This window comes from Protopterus annectens, chromosome 16.part0, assembly GCF_019279795.1.
Source record: "Protopterus annectens isolate FY-2018-M chromosome 16.part0, PAN1.0, whole genome shotgun sequence".
In the NCBI taxonomy this organism is placed as follows: domain Eukaryota; kingdom Metazoa; phylum Chordata; order Ceratodontiformes; family Protopteridae; genus Protopterus; species Protopterus annectens.
In genome coordinates this window covers 126,693,856-126,714,590 of record NC_056750.1, presented here as the reverse complement: position 1 = coordinate 126,714,590, position 20,735 = coordinate 126,693,856, and the positions used below count along the sequence as shown (strand labels likewise).

The following is a 20,735-nucleotide window of genomic DNA, read 5'->3' as shown; positions in this document are numbered from 1 at the left end:
TTCTACTTAAAGGGTGTTTTTTTAAATTGATAATAGCTATTATACTAACTATTATTGTATTGCTTAGTATTAAATTATACTTACAACCTGTTAATCAAACTGTAAAGTTACATAAGAAAGAGAGTAAAGAAATGTGAAAAAATGAACAAGACTGGTCACCATCTTTTAACACTTTCTTAGCAAGACAATGTTGGTATGCAAAAAGCATGAATGTTTCTAATTGTTGGGTATGTAGTTTAATACCAAAAATAACAGGGGTAATGCCTCTAATACCTATTCCAGTAAATTATCTTAGTAGTTGGAGAGTATTAATAAATGAAACAGGAGATCAAGATAAATGTACAATTACGTAAAGCAAGAGTACAGTTATCTGCTATAGTACAGGGGATCACATGTTTTCAACAAAATGGAACTGTTCCAGTGGGTAATAGCAATTGTATTCAAACAATTGAAATGATAAATTTTCACAACCACATACCAGTACGTGGAGTATTTTCTCATGGTTTTCCTATTTTAATACCAATTAAGGGTCAGTTAATATTAAGTGACACAGCAGTAGTTAATTTTTCACAAAATGACAAAAATGACTGTAAAACTAATATTACATGTTGGAGAAGTAAAACAGAAAAAACTTTACAGTTGTACATGATAAAACTCCTACTATGGGGCAAGTAAATGGCAGTCTGGTAAATAGCAGTGTTGCTCTATCAGATGGGTTATATTACATCTGTGGTAAATATGCTTATAAATGGTTACCAAAGGGATGGGATGGCACCTGTTATATAGGATTAGTGGTACCAGCAATGCATCATGTAAAAGAGTTACCAAAAGGAAACATTAGGAATACAAAAAAGAAAAGGGATATATTACCTGTAACTGAAAGTCCAGAAAATCCAGTAGACACCTTAGATACATCACGTATATATCATCAAAATCTTGATTATATTAAATTAAAAGATATGGATTTAGGAGATGATGTAATCTCTGGAGCAGGTATTTTCTCTTGGTACGGGGCTGCAAAAGCCATCTGGAAACTAAGAAAACTATCTAAACTAGTTAAAGTATTGGCAAATGCCACTTTCAATGCAGTCCTTGACATTACTGTCGAAATGACAGCAATACGAACTATGGTTTTGCAAAATCGAATGGCATTAGATTACATATTAGCATCACACGGGGGTACATGTGCTTTAATAGGAGAACAATGTTGTACATTTATTCCAGACAAAACAGAATCTGTAAAAGCACATTTAGAAGTGATTGCACAAGTGTCTCAACATACTAGAAAAAACTGGAATGATGACTGGAGTGAATGGTTTAGTAATCTATTTACAGGATGGACAGGAAAAATCACTGTATTTTTAATTTCTTTTATTGTTATTGTAATGCTTGGTTGCATATTATTTACATGTATTAAAGTCTGCTTAGCAAAAGCTAGTCAAGTTACTGTTGTTAATTGTCATAAGTATAAAGTATTACCAAATAATGCTGAATTTATTTCTCTAGTTTAAAATAAAAAAGACGGAATTGTTAGAGTGTGCTCAACAATATACTAAGGTTGAAAGTAATTTTGCTGCAATTATGCAACATAAATAATGTATAAGATAAAGCTTGCTTAAATGTAGAAATAGAGTTTAGTAATATGTAATCAGCATCCATACTAAATTACCATGGCTTGGAAAAGGAATCTGCTGAATGGACATTTTTCCCTTACAGACTCAAACAGGATGTATGCAAGAGCAAAAATACAAAATCTGCTTTTAAAGAATGGACATTTTTCCCTTACAGACTCAAACAGGATGTATGCAAGAGCAAAAATACAAAATCTGCTTTTAAAGAATGGACATTGTTCCCTTACAGACTCAAACAGGATGTATGCAAGAACAAAAATGCAAAATCTGCTTTTAAAGAACACTGACATGTTATTCTGCATATCAAAAATGGACACAATATGTTTCCTAAAATAACAGGATGGACACAATATGTTTCCTAAAACAACAGGATATGTTTATGACACTGTGACAATGTGTTTTCTCAAAAATATGTTTTTTCTGCATGGAAAACAGGATATGCTTATCAGCATTGGCACAAGAACATATATTTTTATACACAGATCCAAATAGAATACAGAACAATGTGTTTCCTCAAAAATATGTTTTTCTACATGGACATCAGGACACTGTTACAGGATATTCACACTGTCAGAAAAGCTGGTCTCTTACAAGACATTGTTAAACAAGGAAGTTTAGTATTGTTTCTACAGGATAAGCAATTCTCCAAAATATGTTTATGCATGACTAAAAACTGTATATAAAGAGCTGTATAAATCCAGTTATTTTAGAGGTATGGTAGGGACTCATGTGTCCTAAGGTAAATGTTATATCTCTCACATCATCTGTACTATATGAGAAGTAAAGTTGGAACAGTACTTTTAAGCTGCAACGTGGTTCCGTTTGATTTATTATAAAAAGTTATTTGTTACTGCTCTCTAAAGTTGATGCTGCAAAGTATATTCTCTCATCAGTGTATATTCTGCAAGTTTCTGTATGCAACAGACTGTGAATGCAAATATAACCAGACTTTGAATTTTAGCAGAATCCAGCCAGCAAGACTGAGTGTCTTAAGAACACTTCAAATCCATCACACCAAGCAGTAAGCAGCTCCATGTAATTTTTTCAACAACCATTCTAACTTCATCTTACAGAGTCCTAATAAGACTTTATTTTTCTTGTTATAAAGCTACATTTGATTACACTGCAAGATGTTAAATCTTATTGGACACAAACTGGTAAACTGGACTTTGCAGCACTTAACTCTGCATTATAACAGAAAACCATGCAAAATAATACTAAAAATATATCTTCATGTTTACTATGAGTGTTTTCTGTTGTCTTTTTAACCCTATATTACACTAACAGTTGTACAACAGCTGGTGATCTGTTTTCAGTTCATCATACATTTACAGTTCATTCTGAGTTACAGCTATTTATCTGCACCACTCAGTATGACCTACATAGAACTAATCTACAGAAAGAACTGTGTGCATGCAAGAAGATGAAAGAGAAACACACAACTTTTGATATTTCAAATAATGGCACTTTATTTCATCATTTTTTTCTTTTCATATCTTGACCAGCTTCATGCTATAAATGAAAAATATTTCAGTTTTAGAATTCAAAGCTATGACTTACACCCCCTGCACTTCATCAGTATAAAGAAACAGGTGTTTGAAGATATAACATTTTATTCACCACAAAATGCACTATATTATAGCAATAAATAGTGCCACAACATTAACAAAATGCATGTCTCAGAGCAATACAATGCATGAACTAAATGGCAAACAATGCTAAGATATGCAGCAATGAACTTTACTGCAGCTTCAAGAACGGGGAAAATGAAAATTAGAATATGACGTTGTGTATATGAATGTTCAATCAAATGGCTAATTTACTTTTTGTCATTATAAAGCATTACTGTATGCATGATATGTAAACTATAGAACAATGGCCAAAAATTAATCATGGGTATCTTAACAGCAGATTTACAATGCTTTACAATTTATTGTCCTTTTGAAAGACAGTGGGTTATTAAGGCACTCTTTGTTGCCAGCTATCTATCTTAAAACAAATAACCTGATAAGTGCAAGTGAGTGTGACTTCTTTTATGAACTACAATGAAATTCCTACTCTCTTAGATGAAGTTTACTTTATCCCAGTTGATGAAATAGATGTTGCCCAGTATGTCTCCACAGGCAATCAGCCGGGGACAGGAGGGGTTTCCTTCCATGCACGAGACTGGAGCCTGACAGAGGAACATCCCTACCTGCAAGGGATAAGGAAGAAAATGTTAAGGCTCAACAAATACAAATATACAATTCAGTAATAAGACATAACTTTGCAGATTAGAAGACATAACAGAAAAGTAATCCCATGTTCTTTAAATCTGAATTTTTATGTATGGTATCTGTTCATGCTATATCTGTTCTACATTTAACAACTTTTCCTGAAAATGGTAAAGTTCATACTGCTGACCATTAGCATTTTAATGTACTCCAACTGAAAAAGCATCATGCATTCCAAAAAGCACTGTTCCTGGCTGAGGGCATACTCTTTTACAACAATAAATAACACTTTCTTCCACTCTTTTCATAACAGTTTCTCACTGGTGGCTCCTTGGTTGTAGGCATGTCTTCCAAGTTCACAGATTTTTGTGCACCTATACTGATGCACATACTAAATCACAGGCTATAATACAGCAATACACACTTGCTCAGACCTGGCTCATTGGCACAAAGGGAAGAAGTCCCGACTGTGACTCAAGTGACCAAGGTTTGATTAGTAACCCTGGTACTACAGCAACTAGGCAAAGAGGAGGAAGACTGAAGGGACATGGTCTACTTGCCTCTCCTGTGAGGGTTGGGATGGCTGCAATATATCAGGGGCACACTGAGCTGGTAACCATGGAAACCACTCTTCATGCTTCATGTGGAGGGGTAGGTCTTTTGGAGACAACATCCTCTGTGGAAGTGAAGAAATGGGCCTCCATGGTCAGTCCACTGCACACCCCCTTCCCATCACTTCACCAAGTGAATGCATGGAATGAAATGAAAAAAAAAGAAATCTCAAAACACAGCATTCCGAATGGTGGCTCCTATCTATCAACCCTCGCCCCTGTGATGGGAAATAAATGGGTTAATTGATGGGAAGATAATCAATAGACAGCAGGGGCAAAAATGACCAAAAAAATAATTGCAATGTCATGCAGGTTGACGGAGGCAGGTATGGCATTTTTGACCTATTAAAAAAGGTCCTTTCATACATCAGCTGATGCTGCAAGAATGCATTTGTTACATCTGACATCCAGGACCATCCCTGATTGGTTTTGGTTGGACAAAATCTCAAGCAAAAGAAGCCTGAGAATCACATAAGCACAGAACCCAAATGTTCCACCCTAAAGCATGGGCTTTCCAAAATTAGCTAGACTCTCCGATTCACAACTGAGACAATAACCATTTAGCTGCTAGTATAGACAGAGAATGAATGGCTCTGCCTCCTGATTTCTGTTGCTGTAAAAAAAAAAAAATAAAAGGAAAGAAAATGTAGATGGTTGAGTTGTTTCAAATAAACATTTAAAATGTCCATGCCAATGATTCCCTCTGACTCACCTCCAACTGGTTACTTCTATAGTTTCAATCTCAAAATAAGAAAGCCCTACTTCTTGTTGTCACCTAACCTTCCCAATTTTCATACCCGGATTTAAAGCACTCATCTCAGACATCCTAAATGCCACACCTTAACCTCTAATCTCATTATACACAGTGACAACCTGAGATTTCTAGGTCCCTGACCCTCCAATATATCTGAATTCCTAGCTTAGGCCTCCTTCAATTAGTCATTGGACCCACTTGTTCTAACCGAAAATCTTCCAAGCACTCTACTTTAGACCTCATTACCACCAACTCTCCTACTAAAGTCTCAGATATAATCATACTGCTACCCACATTCTGCGATCACTGCACCATTCACTTTCACATTACCAACCAAGCCAAACACATCCCCCTCAATTGCAGAATTGTAGGCCACAATTTAACATTAATATTGCTGAACTAAAAAAGTACCTTACCTCATATGACTGTTCCTCAATTATCTCCTCATAAAACTCAAATAATGCTGTTATTTCTATGAACACATAACTCTTCCTTGAGGACAGGTTCCTTCCCCTTCATATCATAACACTACTATGCAAGTCACTCAAATACAACTGGATAACACATGAATTTAAATATTTCTTTAAACTCAGATGAAGCTTGGCTAAATTCAAAACTGTCCCACCAATGAAAGCTAAACAAACACTTCAACCCTCCTAAAACCTTGCCAAACAGTCCACCGGCAGGCACAAATCCCATCTTCACAGTTCCAAACAAACATCACTTTAAACCAAACCTAGACACTTCTGGAGGTAAGTTAATCTGATTAATATTTCAACCATCCTGCAAGTGGACAAACACATATGAGTCACCACTTCCAAAGAAGCCCACACTTCCCATCCCCTATGACACATTCTTCTCTCTCATCCTCTGTCCTTCTCCTGTCATGTACCACCATACATAATTCTGTTATGCAATTTACAGTGTTCACGTGTGGAATTTCATGAGTTCTCATCTTATGTGCAAGGTAAAGTAATTTAGTACATAATCCCATGCACAGGTCCCCTCAAATTATCCACAGTATGATCTCAATTATTTTCATTAGGGATAATATGTAATTACCGACCATGGGTTGGGTAAGGAGAACATACAACCAAATGGGATGTTATTTTGAGCACAAAAAGGGGAATTAGCTAGGCTTAAAATGGTCAACAAGGGTAGCTAGCCTAGTATATACCCATGAACTGTTTTGTACTGACTTCCTCCTGGCATTTAGCCACACTCCCACACTGAGAAAGGCCCATTCACCCATAACACTGATCTCCTCATCCCTTCCCCTCTTCATTCCCACCTTCCTGCTTTAAAACTATATGTCCTAAAGAACTTAATTACTTAATAACTTCTCCAGAGACAAACCCCAGGCTCTGACAACCTCAACCCATGCTTTTTCTACCATGCTGGGGACTTCCTCACACTTGTCCTAACCCACAAAGACAACCTCTATGCCCCACCAAAATATAATGCCATGCATCTAAAAATTGTGTTAATTAAACCCAAGTGTACACAAGCCAAACCAAAAGGCACATCCTACTTTTGGCTCATCTCCATTTTACCAACATTGGTAAAATCATTTAAAAGATTATTTACACACAACATTCCAAATATATCCAAAAATATCACCTGTTCTCCCCAAAAGAACATGGGTTTTGGTTGGATAGAGCACCATGACAACCCTCTGGACTTTAACCAATGACATACTATGCAATAAAGACAATGGATACCTCACTGGTATCTTACTCACTGATCTCATTATAGCCTTTAATCTCACTGATCACCTTTCTTCTTTCTGCACTGAATGAAATGCCATTAGTGCACTTCTCTCTGCCAGATATTTTACAGTAAAAAAACAGGAATATCCCTCTCTGACAAGACCCCATAATCTTCCAAAGTACCCAAAGGATCAATTCTTGCCACCTTCCTTTTCTCCACCTTCATTAACAAACTTCTCCCTGGCCTCTCTCACTTATTACTTCTCCTGTATGCAAATGACATGGTTATCTACAGATCCGGTAACAACCATAAATACATACAAGCCCAACTGCAATTTGACTTTCACATTACAAACTGATACTTAACCCCTCCAAAACTAAAACAATATTTGGACCTCAAGATAATGTCCAGCTCTCTAAAAGAACTACAAATCACAGACCTAAAGAACACAAACATATAAACTACCACCTCCTTCAAATACCTTGGAGTTTGGCTTGAGCAGTTCCTCAGCTTTCAACTCCATATTGAAAATACTAGAAAACAAAGTGAACTCTCTGCTCTTCTGGGCCCCTAGCCAGAGAGCAGTCAGCAACGGTGCTCTCCTTGTCCAATTGGAATATGTATGACCTCCTACTTCATAGCTGCTGTCTCACTAAAATTCAGATACTTCACAAATCAACAAAAACAAAATATGCCAGTTTGTTGCAAACACCCCTCCTTGTGAACACCACCGCTTAATCTGTTTTATGAATAAAAAAAATACAAGTTAAAAAATTGAGAAACCATCATGGGTGTGATAGGGAACCATGGTTATTGGGTGTAGGACCTCCCCAGATTGGGTTTGTACCTCTCTCTGGGTAACCATGTAAAACCTTTTCATCCCAAGGATACATTACCTCAATGGGCTTTGGTGAGTAGCATTCTTTTTACAGATATAGTGCAAAATAATTACGCTGTCAGAAATTAGTAGTTCTTGTCCATATAGTTTTATCAATCAGTTACTAGTACTAGGTACTGGGTACTAGTTTTGATTTATTTTCATTGACTGTGTACCCTAGGCATGTTAGAAGGTTTTTCACAAATGCCAGATGCTGTAAAAGGATGTCCTTGTTCTCTGCTTGAATTAGGAAGTCGTCCAAGTAAGGGTATATTTGTATTCCTCTTTGTCTGCAGAATGTAATTACTGGTGCCAGGCACTTTGTAAAGACCCTGGGTGCAGTAGATAAGCCAAAGGGCAGCACAAAGAATTGGTAATGCATTGAGCCAGCCTTGAATCTGAGGTATCTCCTGCATATTTGTCTGATTTGGACATGCAGGTATGCCTCTTTTAGGTCTAAAGTTACAAGCCAAGCATTCTTACCCAGCATGGGCAGAAGCTGCTGCAAAGTCAACATTTTGAATTTTGGTATATTCAGGTATGTGTTCAGAATAGATAGGTCCAGTATTGGCCTCCAGGCCTTGTCCTTTCTGGGCTCTAAGAACAGTCTTGAGTAAAATCCTTGCCCCCGCTCTTGCTCTGGCACTTGTTGAATGGCCCTCATGCCCATGAGGGATGAGACTTGTTTTTGTGCCTCTGCCCATTGATTTTTTGGCAGATCTGGCCAGCCGTTTGCCTTTGGCAGGGTATGGAAATGGAACTTGTAGCCTTGTGACACGATATTTAGAACCCACTTGTCCTGGGTTATAATGTACCAATTTTGAGAAAAAAGTGCTAATTTTCCCCCTAAGGGTGCTGCCAGGTAATAAGTGCTTGGTACAGGCAGAGGGAAGTCACTGGGGCTGTTTCCTGTAAGGTTATGATTTGTCTTCTCCACTTTTTGCGGTAGAAGCACTCCACTGCTTTGACCTGTATGAACCTTGTGCCTGGGATCTGCCTCTAGGGAGTCTGGGTCTGCCCCTTTGAGGTCTGTCTGACACAGGAAAGGACCAATTCTTTGTTGGCCAGTGTCTACTAAACCTAGGTGGCTGTACTTATAAGAAATCTTTGACCATTTGCATAGATTTAGCCTTGTCTTCCATTTTCTTTAACACCTCTTCTGCCTTGACACCAAACAAAGTATCAAGCTGTAAAGGTGCATCTAATAATTTAACTTTAACATGATCAGGCAGATTTTGTTCCTTTAACCAAGCATGCCTTCTAATTACAGAACCTGTAACTGCAGCCCTGCAGGAGGCCTCTAAAGAATCAAAACCACATTGCAAAGTATGCTTTCCAACTTGTTCAGCTGCATGCAATATAGCCTGCATTTCCTTGTTTTCTGCACATTCAGAGTTTAACAACATTTTCTGTTTAAGCAAGGACATGACATGTTGCTGATATTTGAGCATATGAAACTGACAGTTTAAGGCCCTTATAGCCAAGGTAGCAGATGTGTAAACCTTTTTTCCCCATCTGTCCAGTGCCCTAGAATCCCTGTCAGAAGGGGTAGGTTTTTTTTGCAGCAGAAGCCTTAACTCCCTTAGGACCCTGTGAAATAGTTTCTGGGTCAGCAGCAGGGTTTTTAAAAAGGAATTTATGTGAGTCAGGAACCCTGTAATATCTGTCAGGCTTAACAGGAGCTGGAGGTAAGGAGTCAGAGGTAAGGCTAGACTCTGAAAACACATCATCTACAATGTCTAACACAGGGGGGGGATGGCAAGTGGCTTGTGCTGAAGTAGTAACAGGAAATCCCTGAGCCTCTTTTTAGATTCTGAAAAATCTTGGCTCTCCCAGTGGAAATGCTCCCTCATCGTATGTAAGGTTTCCACAAAGGAATAGTCCTCAGGAGGAGAAGCTGAAGGTATGGATTCTTCAGCATCAGAATCCTCATAAGGGGGAAAAGAATATTCCTGATCAGAAGAGGAATCAGAAGAAATGGAAACCTGATCTGAAGATTCATAGTCAGTCTCTTGCCTAGGCCTCTTATCAGGAGGGGGATGGGAACCCATGATCAAGGTAATCAAGTCTTCGGCCACTTTGAGCATCTGTTTTTTGGGCATGGAGGCCTGTCCATGTGGCTCTTGAGTTTGCTTCTTTGCCTTTGAAGGAGCTTTAGTCTTTGCCTTTGAAGTCGGTTTAATGTATAGATGTTTGGGTCTGAATACACCCTCAGAAGTCGATGCCTGCTCAGCGGCTCTGGACCCATCTGAAGGATTAGCGTCCGAGGCTTCAATACCTTGAGTTTCCAGTGGCATGGCCGACTCCTCGTGGGAGTCGGTAGTGGCCTGCGACTCTAAAGTAGCGGTCGTCAGGGGCTGCAAAAGTGCCTCACTGAGAACCGGCGAACCGGCAACTGGCTTAAGAGAAGCTTCGTCGTCAGTTTTGGGCCTCGGGTGTCTTTCTTTTTTTTTGCGTTTTTTTTTGTGAACTCCAGTAGTCGGATGGCTTTCCGACGACATTTCTGGATAATTAAACCTGCGTCCAAAGTAGTTCAAAGCAAAATCATACCGACGCTTAATAGTGCATTGGTTAAATCTAGCACAAAACCGACAACCCAGAAAGTTATGATCGGGGCCTAGGCAAGGAATACAGTAAGAATGAAAGTCCTTATGAGGTATTTGCTTCCCAAAAGAAATACAATTATTAACTTTTTCGGACATCGGTTCTGGAGCAAGAAAAAAGATTCCCCAACAGAGTACTTAGCTTTATAGAAGACTTCGGATCTGAAATTCGAACTCCAAAATCTCAGGAGTCGGCTGATAGGTACTTGCGAACTGCTTCTGCTTCGGGCACCGCGCGACAAGAAAGACTAAAGAAAATGACGTTGGCTGCTTCTTTTGTACCCCTGATGACCTGACGTCAGGGAAGGGGCAACGACAGCCGACACAGGACCCAGGACTTTGGAATTCAGGCCGACTGAGGGCAACCTCCAGCAGGATTACCCAAATGTAATGACTGCAACAGTGAAACACGAAGATCATCAATGACAGGTTTATAAAGCTGAGGGACATGGACTTAAATTATAATAAATAACATTTTATCCTTGAGCCATTACTAGCAATGTTCTATAACCCAGGTTAGAATATTCCCTCCCAGCCATTGCCTTACTCTTACTACAAAAACATAGATCTCCTCTACAGGGTGAAAATAATCATACCTCTCAACCTCTCAGCTTTCAAAGTCATAACAGAGGGCTATCAAAAATCATGGGAGTGGTTCCATAATCATAGCACTCAAAATAAATTAAAATAAACATAAATTCATGTGCCTGGGGTGAGCATACAAATGTGTAAACGTAACATATTATCAGGTAAAACCTATAAAAATGTGAACTCTTGTGATGTTAACATATGCACGCTCACATATCTATAACAGAAAAATGTATGTAAAATGATATACGTCTTTTTCCTTAACTTGGTATATGTGCCAGCAGCAATTATAGTTTATTTTGCAAAATTATTATAAACTTTGCATATTTTATTTATCCACAACGTGGTTACAGGACTTTCAGTAAATGCATTTTTTCATTGTGGATAAATAAAAACAGAGAAGACACCTCAACCTACAACGGAACATGAACTTCAAGCATTTCTAATGAAGCCACACACCCTATAATTTTCTTGCTCATCTTGACCATTTTTAATATGATTCCTCCATTCACCAGAAAAAAAAACAAAAGATTTTGTTCACTTCAGACAATATGTAGATCCAGTTAGAGCAACATTCCAAAACTGTTTTGCCTCCTGCCTAAAAGTCTTTTTTTTTTTGCATAAAGCATATTATATTTTTCTCATAGCCTTGCATCCTTCCTGCTTATCATAACATTATTAAAGCTTTACAATGTATACTTACACACACACACATTACTTACAGCCACCTGTATGACTGCCTGAACCTTATATGTCTGCTTGTGACCAAATGATTGAATAAATTCAGATATATCATCCTAGAAATGTATTTCACCTTGCTGCTGTCAGAACCATACAGTGTAGCCTGCTGCAACTTCCTCCAGACTCTTTCAGCCATTCAGCTCAAGAATGAGAACAGAGATGCAAAATCAGGGGCAGATTTTAAACATTTCTCTTATATGCTTAGAAAGTTGCTAGTAAAACTACTGCTCATACTGTCATTATCTGGTAACTCCAATCAACAACAATTTGCCAGGACATAGCAGATTTTATGAGGATTAGACCAAAAATATGAGGCAAAATTGATGAGAGTGTGAGAGCAATGTCCTCTACCCCCACACACACACGTGACCAACAATTACAGCCACTTGCATTATTTACATCTTAGATATCTGCTTGAGATCAGGTGAATGCATAAATAATGGCGAAGAAATGTATTTCAGAATACTGACATTAGAACTACACAATGCACCCACCACCACTTCAACTTCTTAGTTCAATAATCACAAAGACCCAATCAGGGACAGATTTTAAATATTACTCTACAAACTTACAAAGTTGGTAGAATAACAAGCTTCACATTTGTCTAAACCTTCTGAAGGTTGTGAAGTCTGAAACTCCTATGTCTGTCATTATTTAATGACAACAGTCCACAATAATTTGTCAGAAAGCCAGATATTTTATGATGAACAGACCAAAATACCTCTTAACTCCTTTGCACAAATAATGAGAAAAAGGTCCCAAAAACCCAGCAATTTTTAAATATTACTCTAATTCACTTTTAACTATAACAGAATAACAGGTGTTGCATCAAGTTGCATTTTCTGAACAATAAAAACTATGAACATCTTAATTACCAGCACTATCGACTGACTGTAGTCATAAGCGATTTACCATACAACTTTTATGAGGGACAAAGCAAAAACATGAGCCAAAATCAAGGGATGTTCTGCAAAATCGATCTGCCATACAGAACTATGCCTTCTGTAGCACTCTGCCATACATTCATCTTCTCTGCAGCACTGTGCAGTACTATTTCTATTTTAAAAAGACTGCACATTGCTAGAGATCTTGTCCCCAACTTGTCTGTCATGACCACAACAAGCTCCAGAAGTCTCTCTCTATCTCCCAGTGGCTCTTAAAATGAGCCAGTGATTAAGAAGAAATCGGCACAGTTTTACATCAAAGTGGAACAGTGAACACAGATCCAGGAAGTGAAATCAAAGCACTCTGCATTTCAGTTGAGAGGCATGCTGTGCATTCAACTTAACCCTTCACACTAAACTCACTGCCTTACCACAGCCAAATGTAACTGGCTACTTGTGGAATGAAGACCTTCATTTCTACTGAGTATCTTCATCAATAAACCACGCACTGAGAAATACTGCCTCCCCTCCCCCCACTCGCCTACACAATTCCTATACCTTAAAAGTTCATCTTATGAGCTCAGGAATACAGATGGCCACTTGGCTGGTAAGACCACCTCAGACATTAATTATAACTGAAACATCATTTCAAAGCAGGCATCAGAATACTAGAACAAAACATTTCAAACCAACAAAGTAGACACTTCACTCAAAACCTTTAGGAAGTCACTAAAAAAAAGCAAACAAAGGACGACCATCATTGCCATTGTTTTCCCAATCATGCTTAACTGACAGCCCCAACCTTTGCTGACAGAGGTGTAGATAGGACATTTGGAGCTGAGGTGAAACCCTCATTTGGTGCTCCCACAAACTTGAACAGCAAAAAAACATCAGAGGACAGCACAAAAGTATCATCTGCTACAGCTGTTATGATCAATTCTGCAGTATCTGTAAATACAAATATATCAGACACTGTCAAATTAATTAACCTGACTGAGCACAAACACAGAAGCTAAAAGTAGTCCTTTTGGATAACTCATCTGCTGGCTAATAAGTTCCTGGTAAGTTAGGCAAATAAGTACAACACAAAATCTAAAATCTTTGGATCAGCTCCAGTCCCAGAAACTCAAGTACAAACTAGTGAAGGCATTAGTCTGGTTGCATTTTTTTTAGTTAGTTCCACCTGCACTGTCTGTTTTAGTCTGTCTACTGAAGCTTCTATCATCACTCTCCGAAGGCAGAGGAAAGACTTTTTTTCCACAAGTAGTGTAGCAGGCAATCAAGGAAGTCCCCCAGTCTCCCACTTCCTGGTCACAACACAGTAAAGAGAAGTAAAATAAAATAATTTCATAAACAATGCAATGCTTAAGCCAAAGGACAAACTTATTATTTCATTTCAGCTATTAGCAAATTAGCTGCCTAGTGCCAAGACAAGAAAGAATTAAAAAATTACAACCAAGTTTACTTTTAAATTACAGACAGTAGCTGGTGGTTTTGTGGGTGCCAAAACACAAACTCACATTAACTGCCTTTACTATCCTACCCTCTCCACCCAGTGAACTAAAGTGACTCAACCCAAACAAAACTAAACTACTCATCTTCCAACCCACCAAACATACTCAAAACAACTCTCACTTTAACATCACAGCAAAAGACAACACCACTATATACCCAGCTGAATACACCAAATTGCTAGGAGTGGAAATAGACAAACTAAAATTTGACATTCACATATCCATGACCATAAAAAAGTCCACAAAAAAACTAGGAGCATTACACAGAAATAAGCAACTTCTTACCAAAGCAGCAAAGATTTCAATAGCAAATTCCCACCTTATCTCCACCCTACTTTATGCTTCTCCAGTATATACCAACCTAAGGCAATGCGATCTAAACAAGCTAGAGACCTGCTACAACAAAATTGCCAAATTTGCCACAGGGGCATCCTACCGTAGTCACCACTGTCTTTCACTTGCTGAACTGGGCTGGCTTGAACTCCCTCACCTCCTTCAATGGTATCAACTCTCACTCGCCCACAAACTAGTAAACCATCCACTAAATGTCCCATCCCTCCAGAATCTACTCCAACCCTATCGCACCACCAGACCACTAAGATCCAGAAACAAAAATCACTTGCAGATCACTAAAACCAATAACTCTGCTGGTGAAGCACTATTCTCTTGTGCCATAGCCAAATTATGGAACTCTCTCCCACCCATAATTACCTCCGTACCATCATGCACCCACTTCAAAACTTTACTAAAAGCACACCTAAAAACATGCTGGCTATGCCCTTGCAACTCCCACTCTAATATCACCCACCCCATCCAACCACTACCTTTCTTTCCACCCCACTAACTACCTTGATTATAGCAAGCTCAGATGCTCATAAGCCTAGTACTTTTTATACAGCAGGAACTTCTTATTGTAACATTTGTTAATGTCTGTTATGTACTTCACAGATAAAGATTCTAGTTGTCTTCTGATGTACTATGTTCTTTATCTGTAAATATGTTTGTAATTAATTGTTATGTTAATCAAATTGTTAATCGCTATGTAATCCAATGTAACTACTGTCTGTTTATTTTAACTGTGGAGCTTTTCTCCCCGGGCCTCCACTGAAAATGGACCTACGTCCAGTCGGACACTCCCGGTCAACAAATGTAAATAAATAAATAAAAATAAAACTAACCAGGAACCTTAGGGGTGGTGCTTGACTCTCTAAAGCATAAGGATGAGCAAAAGTTCATATAATATTCAGCTGTAAAGGGAGGATCACAGAAACCTAGAAGTAATCAAAATGGAGCATTTACCTTTATTTAAGGTAAAAGTTAAAATTAAAAGCATTTTTGTTGATTTTGCACATCCCTCTAAGTTAGCTCCTGGGGCAGCCACTCGGTTCACCCCACTCTTCCTGCACTGTTGCTTGTTGATTATGTTTCGTAACTCTATTTTTCCATATCTGTCTCAACAATAATTTATTTTACTTAGCATTCCATATTTTGCTTTTCAGATGTGTGCATTTTTTTACAGATTTCATCTTGCCTCCCTAGTCTTTTACTCTTTATGTCTACAACTTCTCCTTCCAAGCTTTTTACAATACTACTACTTCAACAATGCCGAGCTTCATAATACTACTCATACTATACTGCTGCATTTTACTACGTTTGTACTCTCTTTATTGCCATATTATACCTTACTGTCTTTTTTGTATTTATCACCCTTAACTTTTATGTTATTGCATAAAGAAATGCTACAGCAGTAATGATTTTAACTGAACCATGTAGCCTTAAAGAATATGTTATTCCCAGGTTGTGCCTAAAAGAGATCCTTGGACAAGTTTACTTACCCATTTAACAAATGTATAAATAAATAAGAAATAAAATGATTTGTTAATCAATACAGAGATATGGTAGGTAATACCTTCTGCACCGATATGTATGCAATCAGTCGGGTGATATGCAGTGTGACACAGATGATACCGTATTAGACAGCTGATGGTTGGTAACTCCAGGCTCCATCTGGTTAACAGTAAGTATTATCTAGGGCAAACACTTCTTTAATGATATCCTCACCTTACTATGCATGCAATACAATTCCACCACCCAATTCAAATAGTTCTAAAATGGTTTCAGAATGGACGGAAGAAAAACTGATTGTCAGAGTTGAAAAACTAGAGACGCCAGCAGTGGCGGTACGCAAAAACAGACACTAATTTAGAGTTAAACAACAGCTGGATGAACACCAAAATGTTGAAACGTACAATGCCTTCACAGAATTCTGAAATGCAAAACATCAGCAGTGCTGCTGGGAGGGGAAGGGGAGCTGTGCCTCCGTACCAGCCCCAAGTCCACAAGAAAAATATAATCTCCAAGGCGGTGATGCTTAGCTGGTGGGGGGGTAAACTATGACTTAGGACTACACACACTGGGCAAGGGATTCTTGAACATATCACTTCATCATTCAAATACTGTAGTATGGTCTGACAAACTTTACACTGCATAATCCACTCCAATGATCAGCAAGAAAAGGCGAGATTGTATGATCTGACAAACTTTACACTGCATAGTCAGCTCAAGTGATGTACAGGATAAGGTAAGACTGGTCCAATTAGCATCACAGGCAAGTGACAGAACTGGCAGGTGATGACAGGTGTGGTCTTACTAGGGGAGGGAGCAGAGAAAGCATCAGTCCACTTAGAGAAGGGGTTAGGATGCAAAACAAGCAGCCTGGAGGCAGAAGTTAGGCTCATCAAACCGCCAAGTGCTGGCAACCTATACAGTAGGTGCAATGGAGCATGTACTCATATGGGGAAGGCGTTATGAGCCTCGTGCTGACAGAATTCATTCACCGCCTCACCCAGGGGATAAAAGTAGAGCTAGAATAAATGTCCTCATAGCTAAGATGCTAAGCAGCACACAAGCAACCTTATGACTGCATCTCTGGATGACTCTTGCCTCCATGATTTTGAAGGACTCCACCACTGGGGAATGAATGGGCTGCTGTTCCACTGACAGAAATTTGATGGTCAGCAGATATGGGATAAAAACACTTACAAAAAAGTAATATTTGTGGTTATCATAAAGATTTTGTAAACAGCTAAATTAGTAAAGCTTTCTGTATCAACACTAAAAACAAAATCAAGGGCTGTTAAAAGTTAACAAATCTCCTTCCCCAGTACACTTGTCCATATTTCTCCCACTCCATACTCACTCCTGGCATAAGGTTTCTATTTCTCTAAGAATTTGTAGTCTACAAAATTGTCAGCTGCACAGATACTTTTCACAGTACCTGGTAGTCTAAGTGACTGTTCCTTGCTGTGCAGTTATAGAACCTGGCTCTGCAGTTATTTCTGTTTTTGCCCTCCCCTTTTGTACCTCACTCCTTCTACTGTTGTCTTCTTCTGAATTTGCTGAGCTCTACTCCGTTATAAATCTCCTTTCCTTCTAGCTGCTCTTCTGCTAGACCTTTCTTTTTACCTTGTTCTCTTTAATTAGAGAATTTGAATTGGCTTATTCCTAACCATACCCAAAAAGTAGCTTACCCCTGCCCTCTAATCTTTGAAATTTTACCATCAAAACAACCCCAAAACTGTATTACCTATAGCATACTAACTTTAAAAAGTGTAATACAAAAGGACATAATCTAAAGGCTTCACTTCCTATAAATTGAACCTATAAACTAACAAAATTAAATGCATAAAAAAACTGCCATAATACCTACCTAACTGCTCTAAGGCAGACTAGAAAACCTTGGGATTTGCAATAGCCCTGCTCCGTTTGCCCTTGCTACGCTCGGGCTCACTGTGCTCCCCTTCCTACCCCCAATTCTCACCCGCCCCACTACCTCTACATTTCTACCTGATTAGCCACTCCCCCTCCTACTCGCTCCTATCACCTCTTGCTGTGATAATTATTCCCCACCCAAACCTTCTACCTACATCTCACCAGCACCTATCAACTTTTATCTGGCAGCCACCCACCCCCTTCCAATACAGTTACCTAACCACACTATCATCTGGTACTGCAATTCCAGGTATAACAGTTTCTTATTTCTCAAGCCACATCCGAAACAATGTTGCACTGCTTTTTACTACCCCTCCTATTAGCCCCATACTTCCTTACCTTATATGAAAATCAGTCTCTCACAGGACTTCAGGTTCCAAAGGCCCATACTATCACCCAAGCTGTCAATAATCCCACCTTCAACCATACTTACAATACCAGGACATATCCAACATCTTGTTCTCACTTCCTACATATCAACTCTAGGAAAATTAGCACTACAATCAAACTCTACCACAAACATGTAGACAAATTCCTGAAACTTATCTCCAAGCTTAGGCCTAGCCTATTACATGGTGGAGACATACACCCCAACCCTGGCCCATCCACCTTAGACACATACTCCCCTCTACCTGTAACCTAAGCTACAACCCTACAATTTCCAGGCCATCTAACTCTCTTCTAACTGGTCATCTTAATATTAGAAGCATTAATAACAAGGTACATGAACTGCATGTACTCCTTGCTGTTCACTCTCCTGAGATTCTCTGTCTATCAGAGACCTGGCTAAAACCTACCACTACAGACAATGAAGTACTACCTCCTGGGTATAACATACACAGGCTGGACCGTGCTTCCAGGAAGGGGGGGTGGGGTAGCTATACTCTATAAATCAGAGTTGAATGTAACCACAGATGTAGTACAGCCACCTCAGATTAACAACGTAGAGATTCTAGCCACCAAACTGCAACTTAACAAAAGTAAATGCATTTATATAATCTGTATGTATATTCCCCCAGGTAACAATATAGCTACACTTGAAGACACCTTACACTGGTTATCTAGTCACTACCTCCAAGAAACCCTACTTCTTGGAGACTTCAATATAGACTGGGCCACCTGTTCATCAGTATCCCCAACCACCCATATCAACCTACACTCATTTACACAAATCATTAACACCCCTACTAGGGTAGGTAAGCACAACCAAAAAGAAAGCATACTTGATTGGGTACTCATCAATAGTCATCCCCATCTGTACACCTCTGGCACCCTCCCCGATAGTCTAAGCGATCACCATCTCACATATATAATTAAGCACAAAACTGTCAATTCCCAACTACCCTTACTAAGAAAAGTTAGAAATAACAAAAACTTTGACTCAGCCAAATTCCAACAGGAACTAAAATCATGTAATTGGTCTATTTTAAAACTCCTCCCCTTAGAGGAAGCAGCTGTGTACTTTAACAATAAATTCTTTGAGATCCTTGACTTACACGCACCTATTCGCTCAAAAAGAACAAAGGCAAAAACTGCGCCATGGCTTTCAAAAGAGACTAGACTCAAAATTAGCCTTAGAAACTAAGCTTGGGCTTTATGGCGTTCAACTAAACACCCCCAAGATCAACTTAAATACAGGCAACTTAGGAACGAAACTAAAAAATTCATACTACAAGACAAAAAACAATACTACTGCAAATTACAGATAGAAAATCAAAATAACCCTCAGAAGTTTTGGGCAGGCTTGAATAAACTATTACACCCTGGACAAACTACTACCCCCGTCCCAGTTGCCACTACCGATAAACCCCCAGAGGATGTTTCAAATAGTTTTAACTGATTCTTTACCAAGACAATTCAGGCTCTAGCCAGTCAACTACCTCCTAGCTCCCTTGGCCCAGAAAGTACCACCTCTAGAAACCTACTCTCATTTAGTTTTCAACCTGTCGCCACATCACGTATCCGTACCCTAATCAAAAAACTAAAACCCACCACACTATTGGCTGATCAACTTCCTGCTGAATACCTACAAAAATCAGCTGATGCTATTGCATACCCGGTATCGATACTCATCAATCGAACCATAGAAGAAGCTAAAATTCCCACTATCTGGAAAATATCCTATGTAATCCCACTTCATAAAGGAGGTAGCTCTACTGAATTTTCTAACTATAAGCCTATAGCTATACTCTCTCCACTTGCAAAGATTATGGAAAAATGTATTCAGAGACAGTTCACGCATCACCTAATCCATAACCACGTCATGGCAGATACCCAGCATGGTTTCAGACCTCAGCACAGTACTACCTCAGCCCTACTAGCCTTTACCAACACCAAAATCAAAACAATAACCATATTTCTTCAGCCCTCTTCTTGGATTTCTCCAAGGCATTCAATATGGTTGACCACCAACTATTAATTCACATTCTGCAACACTCAGTGTAGATCCTAAAGCCCTTCAATTGTTTAAATCCTATCTAAGTGGTAGACAGCAGGCTGTTCTTTGGTAGAATAAACTCTCTAACCTACTACCTAACACCCTTGGAGTACCACAAGGCTCTATACTAGGGCCCCTGTTACTTTCCATTTTCATTAACGATATGAATACTGTCATCCCAAAAGTCAGCTGTATCCAATATGCTGACGACTCTACCCTGATTTGCTTGGCCACATCCCCAACAGAGTTACAGTTAGTCACCCAGACCATCTTTAACAGAATAGAAAACTGGCTTTCCCAACAACGTTGGATTCTAAATCCTAAAAAAGCTAAAATGCTATTAATACCTACACAAAGGTCTACTGCCGTTAACTTTATAATAAACGCAAATGATGGAACAA

At 38.9% G+C, this 20,735-nt stretch overlaps 1 protein-coding gene across 1 annotated transcript in view; it reads right to left on the bottom strand.

The window, feature by feature from the left end:
• Window positions 1-3,074: 3,074 nt before the first annotated feature.
• TEP1 (telomerase associated protein 1) overlaps window positions 3,075-20,735 on the bottom strand; it is a 2,704,809-nt gene continuing 2,687,148 nt past the window's right edge. Inside the window, exon 52 of the mRNA XM_044058078.1 lies at window positions 3,075-3,825. Within this exon, the coding sequence (XP_043914013.1) occupies window positions 3,694-3,825 (132 nt within the window). The 3' untranslated portion in view covers window positions 3,075-3,693. The remainder of the gene's footprint in view (window positions 3,826-20,735) is intronic.